This window comes from Neltuma alba, unplaced genomic scaffold (assembly GCF_004799145.2).
Source record: "Neltuma alba isolate B1F8T4 unplaced genomic scaffold, ASM479914v2 tig00010598_pilon, whole genome shotgun sequence".
Classification (NCBI taxonomy): Eukaryota; Viridiplantae; Streptophyta; class Magnoliopsida; order Fabales; family Fabaceae; genus Neltuma; species Neltuma alba.
In genome coordinates, this window is record NW_021635460.1 from 1 (window position 1) to 13,748 (window position 13,748).

General features: G+C 40.2%; 2 protein-coding genes across 2 annotated transcripts; one reads left to right on the forward strand and one right to left on the reverse strand.

Annotated features, from left to right (window-relative positions):
- The first annotated feature begins 1,376 nt into the window (after positions 1-1,376).
- LOC114757494 (uncharacterized) lies at positions 1,377-3,650 on the forward strand. Its single transcript, XM_028946563.1, has 3 exons — positions 1,377-1,612; positions 1,733-1,936; positions 2,027-3,650. The coding sequence occupies exons 1-3, from the start codon at positions 1,401-1,403 to the stop codon at positions 3,648-3,650; spliced, it is 2,040 nt and encodes a 679-aa protein (XP_028802396.1). The 5' UTR covers positions 1,377-1,400.
- A 958-nt stretch (positions 3,651-4,608) lies between these two features.
- LOC114757493 (uncharacterized) lies at positions 4,609-8,705 on the reverse strand. The gene is made up of 7 exons (XM_028946562.1): positions 8,154-8,705; positions 6,620-6,820; positions 5,926-6,539; positions 5,754-5,835; positions 5,268-5,675; positions 4,970-5,079; positions 4,609-4,880 (listed from the first exon to the last, which is right to left on the reverse strand). Exons 1-7 carry the CDS (start codon positions 8,703-8,705, stop codon positions 4,664-4,666), a joined length of 2,184 nt encoding a protein of 727 aa, XP_028802395.1. The 3' UTR covers positions 4,609-4,663.
- Between the last annotated feature and the right edge of the window lie 5,043 nt (positions 8,706-13,748).

Below are 13,748 nucleotides of genomic sequence, written 5' to 3' on the forward strand. Positions count from 1 at the left end.
GGGGTGTTAGTACGAGGCATACTCTGAACACAAGAAGTAAAACCCACTAAACAAAGGCCACATAAAAACAGGAACTAACACTATCCCAGAAAACCAAAATCACAGCCTAGATAGTAGCAAATAGCGTGTAATAATTCATAGGTTTTCAGTTTATCAAAAACTTTCAGAATTAAGTAAAAGAGATTAAAGAGGGAAAATTACTGTAGAGTCCCACAGAAGACAATTTACTACCAGAAGGTCCCATGAAATCCCCAAATTCCTCATAAGTCCCCAGGGACCTCTGGGTAAATAATTTGAGTTGTGATATTACGTACTTGCCCTCAGTCATTGATAAAGGAAAGAAAAGAGGGAGAGACGCTGATTGGCTTCATTTAGTGCGGTTGTTTGTTATGCATGCACAAGGAAGAGAAGCTTCTGAAAGAAAGAAGGGAGTTATGCGCTGGTACTCCATCGCAGGCAAGCGACATTATTTCTTCATCTTCTTGGTACGTCTCATCATTAACAACATTTCTCTTCTTCTGTACACAACCAGTGTCAAGTTTAATGTTGGTCTGAAAAGTTGATTGTGTGTTGATATGTGGGTATTAAAGATGTGATTCAACTCACTAGAAATATTAAGGGAGGCTCATTTTAGTCATATGTGGTTTTAATCATGTTAGGTGTGGTTTTACTATGTGTGGCTAGGGTTAGAAAGCAATGCTCTGTTTTTCGGTGAATGAGGCTCTGTTTTTCGGTCACTGATGCTGTGTTGCTGATGAAGATGAGTGGAAAATAACAGATATTTATTATTGTAACCCCTCAAATGCGATGGTTAAATGTGTTGTTAATGGGTACATCGAAGGTTGTTAACATAACTGTATGACTTGTTATTAACAACCAGTCGCAGCTTTAATGCTGGTCTGAAAAGTTGATTGGGTGTTTATACGTTGGTATTAAGCATGTGATTAAGCTCTCTAGAAATATCAAGGGAGGCTCATTTTAGTCATATGTGGTTTTAATCATGTTAGGTGTGGTTTTACTATGTGTGGCTATGGTTAGAAAGCAATGCTCTGTTTTTCGGTGAATGATGCTCTGTTTTTCGGGCAATGATGCTGTGTTGCTGATGGAAATGAGTGGAAAATGACAGATATTTATTATTGTAACCCCTCAAATGCGATGGTTAAATGTGTTGTTAATGGGTACATCGAAGGTTGTTAACATAACTGTATGACTTGTTATTAACAAGTGATTGTGGCAGGTTGATATCCAGGATGGCAACTTCCAGTGCAAAGCAATTGTTTTGCTACCTCCATATAGGAGGACAATTTATTAATGGTGTAGAAGGTGAAACGCAGTATGTTGGAGGTGGTGTGAGAACAAGAATGATAAAAGAAGGGACATCATATGGAGAATTTAGAACAATGGTGGCATCAATTGTGGGAAAAGAAAGTAATGGAATGGTTATGAAATTCACAGTAACCTTTGATGAGTGTACATTTGTGGACCTTGTAGATGATGAAGGAGTAGAACATTTGATTAACTTCAATGGCGACAGTGGTCATGTATATATAGGAGAAAATGGAGATCAAAATTCACAACTAACAAGGGATGTTGTAATAGAAGAGCAACATGTGTAAGTTGTGTTATTTAAATTTCGAAGTAATATTAGCTATTGTCAACTGTTGTGCATAAGTTGTTATTATAGTGATCGAAGGTTGTCATTAACGACCCCTTGACCTGTTCTGTTATGTAGGATGGAAGACTTGTTCGGAGGTTCAGATACATTGTCCATGTCTCCACCTAATGTGGTTAGTGAAGACCCACTATTGTTGCCATGTGGTTCAGAAATGATGCCAACCCCAATTCCGGAAATGAATTCAATAAAGTGGAAGGGTTTGGTTATCGGAGAAGGACAGATTTTTCCTAATGCAGTGGCTCTTAGGCAAGCACTGTATAGGTACAGTATTGCTGTGAAGTTTTCATACAAGTTTGTGAAGAACAATCAACAAAAGATCATTGTGAAGTGTATGGCGGAGGGATGCCCGTGGTATATGGGTGCATACTCAATGGGACAAAGACAAGATTCTGAGTTGTTAATAATTAGAACCTTAAGAAGTGAGCATGTGCATTATGCACAGGACAGCTTGGTTGTATCTCACTCTAGAGGGTCAAACTTAACATCATCAATCATGATAGATTCTTTGAGGTGTAATATAGACAAGAATGCTAATGAACTTAGAAGAGATCTGTATAGAGAATATGGGGTGCGACTGAATTATAGTCAAGCATACAGGGGTAGAGAAAGAGCATTGAGGGAAATACATGGTCGTGCACAGGATTCATACATGGCGATTCCCTGGATTTGTGAAAGGCTCATTGAAACTGATCCAAACACAAGTGCTCGATGGGAAGGGTTGGATAGTAACAGATTTCAGAGGGTGTTCATTGCTTATGGATGCTCAATTAATGGATTTTTAGAAGGGTGTCGACATATACTTTATATAGACGGCTGTCATCTAAGTGGTCCTTACAGGGGGACATTGATTTCAGCTAATGCATATGATGCAGACAATGAACTATTTCCATTAGCATATGCTATAGTTAGTGGGGAGACATATGATGATTGGGCTTGGTTTCTCCAGAACATCAAAGACATCACAAGATCAGTGGAGACAACGATAGTTTCAGATCGGAATAATGCCATTATAGGTGCTGTGCGAACAATATTTGGTGGCGAGAGACATGCTTTTTGTTATAGGCATGTGAAAGAAAATTTTAGTGCACATTATTTAAAAATTAACCGAGGCAGGGGACGAGTTTCAGGTACTTCAAAGGACGTTGCATTGAAAATGCTGGATGGAATCGCCTATGCAAGGATTGAGGATGAATATGTTGCTGCAATGGGGAAACTTAGATCATTCTGTCCACAATTGGCTGATTGGGTTGACACTCAAGGAGATGTAGATCGGTGGGCTTTAAGCAAATTCCCGTTTAAGCGATGGGATAACATCACCACTAATGTTGCGGAGTCGTTTAATGCCTGGATTTTGAAGGAGAGGAAGCACAATGTGTCAGTTCTCATACATGAGCATATGGAGAAATTAGCCAAGAAGATGGTTGCAAGCAAAATGGCAATGGAAAATTGGACAAATGGCGTTGGGCCAAATATTGAGTCCAAGTTGCAAGAAAAAGTAGCAAGAGCGGAGAATATGCATACTGTATATTATGGAGATAACCGAGTTCAAGTTGATACTACATCTCCTACTGGAATAATTTGTGTCACTGTTGATCTCACAGCTCAGAAATGCACTTGTTTAGCATGGCAAATGAGCGGAGTACCTTGTGCTCATGCCTGTGCAGCGATAAAGCTACTTCATGGTAGTGTTTATGAATTTGTAGATGATTGCTATAAGCTGTCAGCCCAAGAGAAGATATATGCAAGTAGTATGAGGCCAATTGCGACACATGATTGTCCTCGTCCCGAAGCTCTCACCGTTACGCAGATGATGACGGGAACATTTTTACAGCCACCAATCACTAAAAGACCCTCAGGGAGGCCAAAGAAAAGAAGGATTGAATCTCAATTTCAAAGTAAAAAACTTTACCACTGTGGAAGATGCCATGAGCCAGGCCACACTGTGAAGACTTGCCAGAACCCCAATCCAAGTTGAGCTTTGCTGGTGGCTTGTTGATATTTCGTTTTGTGAATGCTTGTGACAGCATTTTTTTTGTAAATGTCATAACCTACACCTCAAGTTGTCCGTCATTATCCACACATGCAACACGTATGCTTTTTTGAATAGGTTGTAAATTTGGTGTAGTTATGTTGTACATATATATATCAAGTGGTAAATGACACCTGGTTGTAATCTGATATAACATCATTTCTGTATTTTTGATGTACTGGTGAATAGGTTGTAATGGACTTGTTATCAGACGCCATGCAGGTTGTCATTAGCAGTCTCAATTATGTTACTGATATAAAGTGACAATTTCTCCTACTTCCAGTGTTCAGTGATTTCTTAAGACATTCGAGCTGTGTTAAAGTCATAATATGATATGATTTGGTTAGAATTAGATCTCATGTGGAGGTTGTGGTATCCCCAGCGTCAGTTGTCAGGGGCAATGCGAAGGTTGTTAACCAATTCTGTTCGGGTTGTCAACAATCCCTGTTGAGGTTGTAAATGAATTGCTGGAATAAAAATCTGCTGTAATATGATTTGGTTCTTTTAAAGCTGTTAATGACTTTAAAATGCTCCCAATTTTTGCTATTAAGGTCGTTATATGTGCTCATAATATAATTAAGTTAACAGCTGTGTTATACCCCGAGTGAGTTGTTAACCAATTCTGTTCGGGTTGTCAACAATCCCTTTTGAGGTTGTGAACAACCCCTGTTGAGGTTGTAAACAGATGTGGCAGAGAGGACTCTGATATATGCCTATCATGTCACCGTGGGTACCATTTGTTTATCCAGTCTTATTCAGTCTGCATTTGTGGCCATGATGAAAACACATGAATGCCTTTACAAAAACTTGATAACCAGTAAAGGATATCAAAACACATTAACATATCTTAACATCCAGGATTCATACATGCTCAAAGAAAAGAATAAAATGTGAACTTGACGTTCAGATGTCACTATGCTGTCAAATAAATAAATGTAAATACAATATATGCTTGTCATTTATTTCTTCCTCTTGCTTTGGGGGTTTCCTCGCAGCAAAGACAGCACTTCATCGCCATGCAGGTTGTTCCGATGAGTCACGAGCCACCACAAGCATCCAACCTTCAAGTCATGGATTTCTTCAGGGGAGTACTTAGGCATTGTGTAGCCGTCATCACCATACTCAGTGCCGTCCCATGTTTGTAACCAGCTCAACACATGCACCCCACAAGAGTCCCTACAAAGGAAAAACAAGTACTTTAGTGAATGAACATTAGCTCCCAAAAGTTGAGACACAAGTACTTGTTGTGTTGAAAAATAACTCACGTGTCAGATTGCACATGAACTTTTGCCCATGTGACTTCCTCGTCAATCTTGTCCTCCTCCGCAAACAGTGATGGCTTCAGCACACGAAGCACTTGGCAGAAACAATCTCTCTGCAAAAAAGGGACAAACAGAAGAAACAAGTTTGACAGTTGTGAATGACAAGTTATCAGGAAGCATTAACAACCTTCGCTGTAGCGAATGACAAGTAATCAGCAGGCATTAACAACCAGGACAGTTAAGCAGACAAGCAACCATAACGCATTAACAAGTTATAGAATGAATGTAAAGTTGTGCATACAATCCCTCTCGCCATGAATTGCTTAGGATCTATCTGTCCTCTCTTCTTCCCTTGCTTCCTTTGTGGTTTCTTCCCTGTTTTCATTGCTTCTTCTTCCTCTCTTTGTAATCTCAACATCGTCAAATTGTCCACCAACGAGTCAAGGGCATAGAAACGCATGGTTCTTACATCCATCACGTAACAGAACCAATGGTAATTGAAAAGGGTGGGGCCAAATATGAAGTCACAGTCTCCAATGTTATATCCTATGTGCTCCGGTAAGATTTCATGTTCATGTTTTTCCATGCTCCACCTAAGAGGATTAGCGGCCATTGTTTGCATTAACTCGGGTGTAAAAATGTGCCTACTGACACGACTGTGGTTCTCTTTTTCATCTCCCACCAAGGTTCTCGCCACCATAGACATGAACTATATCACACATACAAACAGTTAGTCATGATCATAATGACATTCGCAGTTCTCTATCTATATAAACAACTGTCTTACCCTGTCGTTCATCCATTTCCTGTCTTGTAGGCAGCAAAGCTCAGCACGTGTCAAGAAGTACCCATACATCTCTACAATGTACCTGCAGCAAAAGGAACAATGAGCACAAGGGTTGTATGTGTAAAATTGTTGTCAATCAGTTGTCCCAATTACAATCAGTCCCAACACTTACTTGGCACCTTCATCTTGATCACATCTTCTCGTGCACATCTGGAATAATTCCTCTTTCTCGTCAGCTTTTCTCTTGCCACGGCCTTTTTTCACCTCCTCTAACCAGGGAGATTTGATTGCACGGCTTCTCACCCGTGTTGATCTTCTTACATCCATTTGCCCTTGTGCTTGCTGGTCCATTTCATCCTTTTCCTCCATTTCATCGCCTACACCCTTATCCTCTTCTGCTGCTGCATCACTAGACTTGTCTTGTGTTTTTTCTTCTCCATCATCCTCTGATCCAGAGTGACTCCCTTCTCCTTTCTCCTCAGGTTGAGATTGACTCTCTTCTTCACGCGAAGCACTTTTGCCCTCTTCTTTATCATCTCCTTCTGGTTCACTCTGTTGTTCCTCTTGTGACAAAATTGAATCTTTTGGGCTTCCTTTACCTTCTTCACCGGTTTCTTCATCTTCAGTTGCCTTCTCTTTGTCATCTTCGCTACTTACTGCTTCCACCACATCTTCCTTGTCAATCTCATCCGTCAACCTCAACTGCAGGGAAACCAACTCTTCTCCAATTGTCGACACCAACCCTTCAACCATGGTCATCAACCTTTCATACGTTCTCTTGATTTCCTGCAAAACAACAGTAATGAAAGTTATCATTACTCCAAATTCTACACAGCACCAAAATAAGCTTCACATGATTTACTTACAGGGTGGGTTAGCTTTATTCCTGTGTTGGATGCACTTGTTGAAGCCCCACCGACACTCGGAACGCCATGCAGTATGCCTCTGTCGCTATTCTTTTCTGATTTCACTCTTGCCTTCACTTTTTCCTCATCCCAATAAGTAATGGCATTTTCATTTTTTGCCGCCTTTTCTTTTCCGAGAGGAAAGTGTTGTAGGCAATAAATCTGCATGTGAAGTTAATGATAACTTAGATATACAACAACATCATCCAAACAGGCCACTGACAACATAAACAGCGGAAAATCACAACCTACACACTGCCCAATAACAACATACACAGTGACCAATCACAACCTACACACTGCCCAATAACAACATACACAGTGACCAATCACAACCTACACACTGCCCCATAACAACATACACTGTGACCAATCACAACCTACACATAAGCCTGTCACAACATACATTTACGCCATGCACAACATGTACAGCATCAATGACAACCCATACTCAACAGAATGACAACACGAACAGACTGCAATTACAACCTATACATAACCAGGTGACAAACCAACACATCCTAATGACAACCTGCACACAGCACAATAACAACCTCTACACCAGCCAGTCACAACATATCCATAACCAGTTCACAGCGTACATTTCTCCAACTGACGACATAGAGTAGTAAATAACAACATACACAGTGACCAATCACAACCTACACATAACCCTGTCACAACATACATTTGCGCCATTCACAACATGTACAGCATCCAGTGACAACCCATACTCAACAGAATGACAACACGAACAGAATGCAATTACAACCTATACATAACCAGGTGACAAACCAACACATCCTAATGACAACCTGCACACAGGACAATAACAACCTCTACACTTCACAGTCACAACATATCCATAACCAGTTCACAGCGTACATTTCTCCAACTGACGACATAGAGTAGTAAATAACAACATACACAGTGACCAATCACAACCTACACATAACCCTGTCACAACATACATTTGCGCCATTCACAACATGTACAGCATCCAGTGACAACCCATACTCAACAGAATGACAACACGAACAGACTGCAATTACAACCTATACATAACCAGGTGACAAACCAACACATCCTAATGACAACCTGAACACAGGAAAATAACAACCTCCACAACATACAGTCACAACCTACACATCAGCTAATCACAACCTACAGTTGTGTCATTCACAACATGCACAGCAGCCATTGACCACCCACGATAAACCGAATGACAACACGAACAAAAGGCAATTACAACCTATACATAACCAGGTGACAAACCAACACAATCCATTAACAACCTGCACACAGTACTATAACAACCTTGACACCAGCAAATCACAACCTATACATAAGCAGTTGACAGCATAGTAAATAACAACCTACACAGCACATTGACAACAGAGTAGTAAATAACAACATACAGAGCAACCAATCACAACCTACACAGCACATTGACAATAAACTAACATCAAAGTAAATGAATCATACCCACACTTACCATTAGGAAGTACATGCAACCTCCCACATTTTTCGTCCCATCAGCTTTTCCTTTCTTCTTTCCTTTCTTGAACTCTGCAATTGAGTTGCAGAATTCTTTCAAAACTAAGCTGCTCCAATCATAGTGTCCTAAACTATCCTTTGTCACCACCATGACTTTCAACACTTTATCACTCACCCATACACTAGAGCCAGGACACAAGAGGACTCCTAGTGCATACATAACAAAAAGGAATTCAAACTTTTCTTCCTCTTTTCCTTCAATCAACCATGTTCCTATTGTTTTGTATGGCACTTTCCCGTAGTCACTCCTTAATTTCTTGAACGTTTCATCTTCATTCTCCACATTTATTTTAATATCTTCCCCCTTAAATGGTAGACCTATCAATTCATTTACATCTTCGGGCCCCACTAAATGCGTCTGCCCTCGAATTGAAATTTGCCTACTTACAGGGTCAAACACACGGATCAATTCACCACAAAAATCTCTATAGATCTGTGAGCAGCATATGTCAACCAATTTATCAAAACCTATTCTTTTCAGTCTTTCCATCTTCTCTTTACTTTTCTTTAATTGCTTGCAGACTTCCATAAATTGTCCCGGAGCACAGCGTGTGTGAAAGGGAACAATATAATTCTTCCCTTTTGGTGGGACTCTCATTTCTTTAGCCCTTTCACCATATTGTTCTTTCTCCTCTTCTGTTAAGTTCCCCCAAGCCTTTTTCACAGAGTTAGTGCCCTCTTCAAAAGACTTAAACTTCTTCTTGTTCTGCTCATAAAACTCTTCAGTGAATAATATGTATCCGGAGAAATTCCTAGCCCTTTGTCCATCTTTACTCTTACTCTTTTTAGTCATTTTGTTCGACTGCAAAAAGGAAAAAAATTACTATCATCAACATATATTTTAAAATAGTAAGTATCTTCAACACCACCAAATTATTCACTAATCAACAAAATCAAAATATATCCCTTTGGATGACAGAAAGCAATGAACGGCAGTAAATAATATGGATCACAAATCAATCCACCAGAATGAATTTCCCTTCATTGGTTATAGTATAGAGCCAATAGGTGCTATATCCAACAAGCAATTCCCTTTCTGACCTTATGGCCAAATTAACATTCCACCATGGAGCCCACCATAAAAAGCCAAACAAAACCTTTATTATTTTATTGCCGAACAAATCAATTACATAAAGTTCTCCCTTTTAATTCAGCAATATTAACAATAACTGATTGCTGCATTTAAAAAGCTCTACCAAATCATATTTTTGACAATTTTAACCAGTGTTCTTCAAACTGATCTCTAATATAACTTTGTACCAACCAGCCCCAACTTTTGCCCCTAACTTTTATTCGCATGTCAGATCATTGTAATATCCACATACATCACATTTCTAATATCACAGTGAAAATACAAGTCACGGTTATCACTGGTTCCATATATAAACACACGAAACAACCGAACATTCCAAACCACTTCAGGTCATCGAGCAGCTTTTACGAACAATCAACAATTCAAATGTTCAAACATTCCAAACCAAACATTTTTCAAAATATGACCAAGAAGCTTCAAATTGTCAAATATTCTAACCGAGAGAGACTAGTTGTCTGGAGATTGAGGCGTTAGTAGAGAGACCACCGGACTGTACCAGAGAGTTCACGGCGTCGGAGCAGACGGCAACTGAGTGCGGACCAGAGAGGGATGGAGTGCTGACCAGAGTCGGCCGGACCGTGCTGGAGATTGAAACCGTTCAATGCGTCGGAGAAGACGGCGACGGCGGGCGGACGAGAGACCGACAGACTGCGGACGACAGACTGATGGCGTGCAAACCCGAGACCGATGGACCGTGCAGGGGATTGAAGGCGTTGGACCAGAGAGTGACCGAATGCGGAGCACCGACCGACAATGTACCAACCAGAAACTAACAGACCTCGCCGGAGATTGAACCTGTCGGAGCACACAAGGATAAAGCACCAACGACACGGTGGCGGAGTGTGAGCGGGCGACGGAGTGTGAGCGGGCGACGGAGTGTGAGCGCGCGGCCGATTTCACGAAGATGAAAACCGAAACGATTTTGAGTGTGCTTCGGTTACTTTCTCTAATCAAAAAGGGCAAGAAAGTAATTGCAAGTTTCAAATTTTTTGCTATAAGGTCCCTTGGGACCTCATAGGAATTTGGGGATTTCATGGGACCTTCTGGTAGTAAATTGTCTTCTGTGGGACTCTACAGTAATTTTCCCATTAAAGAAATACAAAATACACCATGAATCATGAGATAGCCTAAGAGCTACGTAACTACAATCTAACATCAAAATAACCCAACCCAACAACACAATAATAGAACAAATAAACAAACTAACAACTAAACAGAATTAAAACAAAAGAAAGAACAAAGGAAGATAGGAATCATACCACAATGGAGAGAAAGAGGGAGCTTCAGCACAGACTGGAGAATTGCAGAGGAAGAGAAGGAGTGGCCACTGAAATCAAAGAGGGAAGAGATAAAGGGAGAAGAGGAGATAGGGAGAGAGCGCTGGAGAAGAATGGCGAAGGGGAGGAGGTCGACAGTCTAAAGGGTGAAGGCAGAGAGAAGCGTGGGTTTCTGAATGGGAGAGGACGTGCGGTTGCTGAATATGAGAGGGGCCGATGGTTTTGAAAATTGAAGGGGTAAAGGGAGTATAATAGGATGGGGAAGGGAAAAGACCGAAATGGATATAAGAGAATAGAATGGGTTGGCAGACATGGAGGATAAAAAGGGAATTTCACAAGGAAAAATAGAGTAAAAACGAAACTGATCAACGCTGAAAAACGGTGGGTTTGCCGTGGCGAACCATTCCCGAGATGAAAACAAAGGGAGAGAAGGATGTTTCGCCGTGGCAAAACCATCCCGAGAGCAACACCCAGAAACAGGCGGCGAAGGTTGGAGTTCGCCGTGGTGAAATGTCACAGAGAGCAACCTAACAATGGCGAAGTGTCACAGAGAGCACAGAACAACACAAAAACACCCAAATAAGAGAGAAACACAACACACAAACAACAGAGGTAGCTGGATACTTCAAAAACTTTAAAGTGCATCAAAATAGATCATAAGGGTACTCAATAAGTCCATGATTAAGTTGAAGGGAATTGAAAGACGCGCAACGGAAAATAACTTTAAAAATTTCAATCCCTTACCTGGATCTACCGATTGTGTTTAAGTCAAGTAGTAAGAAGTATTACCTTCGATGTTCAATTTCTTGGTGGCTCAGGGATTCCGTCATTCAGGATGCCTCTGCTCGCCTCTTTTATCGCTCGAAATCGACAACTCAGATCGGCTTCCTCTACCGGTATCTACACGAACAGCGTTCCAATCACGAACGACGTGCTAGCGCCTCTTGTCCTTTTAGGGTTTATTTTTTCGAAGAATCCGTCCTCCCTTCTCTATTTACTGACCGTCTCTTATCTGCAAGCTTTTCACTCTCACACCCAAAACCCTAGCTCCTAATATCAAATATATAGGATGCTATAGGTATTATGAAGGATATTTGATTTTGAAATTAATCCTAAATTAATTCTGAAATTAATACAATATCAAATATTGCGTGATCAGATAAGAAAACAATTAAATAAATATGGTTTATATTAAATCCGTCTCACAGATTTAATTCACCTATTTATTTAATTTAAAATAAAGATATGACGGAATTAATTTATATAGATCTAATTTATCCTTACAAATTAAATCTAACAATTAATATCTCTTATATTTATATAATATGTATATATATATATATATATATGAATTTATATATATATACGTCCACCCTATATTATTCATTGAATCTAGACATATCTTAGATTCAATGAAGCTGGACATCATAGCTCGTGTTGGGCTATTTTGTGTGCGACCCTGTAGGCCCATATGAAGTTGGCAGTGGGCCATTAACTATAATGACTCACAAGTCGTAAGCAGTCTCTAGCAAGACATCATGACTATCCAAATCATATGAGGATAATTGAACGATGTAACCTTTCATACAACCTATCACGTCCCTTTTGTCACACGACATTTTGGTCATGGATGAGGCATGGAGAACGTCATCCTCCTATTCATGACCGTTACTTTCTCGATCTTTGAGTAGTCTGAGTATAGAAACAGAACCACCTTTCCATTATAGTATGGCCATACATTTCTCAGACTCACTCATCGAGGGGCCCAGTAATGTCTCTCTACGAATGTGAGGGACAAATTCCATCTTGACTATTCTCATTCCTCCGCATGAAAAAACACTAAGCCTGAACATAGTCTTTATGATCACTCGGTCAAAAGTGACTTTTGACTAGGTCAAAGCTGAGCGTTTCTCATGTAGGAATCCATGATGATCTCAGGTCAAAGGGCACAGTGACATGGTTTGTATATGAGAGAAGCTTATGACTTAACCCATGCAGCTCTCTCATAGCGGGTCGGTCCAACACCTTGTACTCTTACATGTGCCTATGACTTTGATTTATATCTCTATATATCTTCAAAGTCATACTGGTCTTATTTCATCTATGCTCCCACATAGATGACCGACTAGGGACATTTAGGATAAATCATGAGTTATCCAAGGATAGTCATAACAGTAAACATGCAAATAATATGATAACATAATAAAGAAATTCATAAATCAACAATGTTCATAACACAATGATTGGCCCCTAGGGCACAATTTCCAACATCCTCCCACTTGCACTAGGTACAATCATTAATTTGTCTAATTCCCATTGACCTAACATGACGCTCATGCTTTGCTTGCACAAGCGGCTTTGTTAGAGGATCAGCAACATTGTCTTCTCTTGCTACTTTGCATATTTTTATATCACCTCTATCGTTGATTTCTCTGATGAGATGAAATCGCCTAAGTATATGCTTGGTCCTTTGATGTGACCTAGGCTCTTTGGCTTGTGCAATGGCACCGCTGTTGTCACAGAACAAAGTTATTGGATCTGAGATGGTAGGTATCACCCCAAGTTCAGTAACGAACTTCCTAATCCATACGGCTTCCTTAGCTGCATCAGATGCTGCTATATACTCAGCTTTTGTTGCAGAATCTGCTATAGTGCCCTGCTTAGAGCTCTTCCAGCTTACTGCTCCATTATTCAGGAGGAATATGTATCCCAATTGCGATTTATTGTCGTCCTGGTGAGTTTGGAAACTTGCATCTGTGTAACCAGTTACACAAAGCTCATCATCCAATCAACCATAGACCAAGAATAAGTCCTTAGTCCTTCTTAAGTACTTAAGGATATTCTTGACAGCAATCCAATGGCCCTCACCAGGGTCCTGTTGATATCTGCTAGTCATACTTAAAGTAAATGAGACATCCGATTGAGTACATAACATGGCGTACATGATAGATCCAATAGCCAAGGCATATGGAACCTTACTCATGCAACCTCGCTGATCAGGTGTACTAGGACACAAATCCTTGCTGAGGTGAATACTATGAGACATGGGTATGAAACCCCTCTTTGATTCCTGCATACTGAACCTATGCAGTATTTTGTCTATGTATGTGCTCTGACTTAGTCCTAGAAGTCTTTTAGATCTATCTCTATAGATCCTAATTCC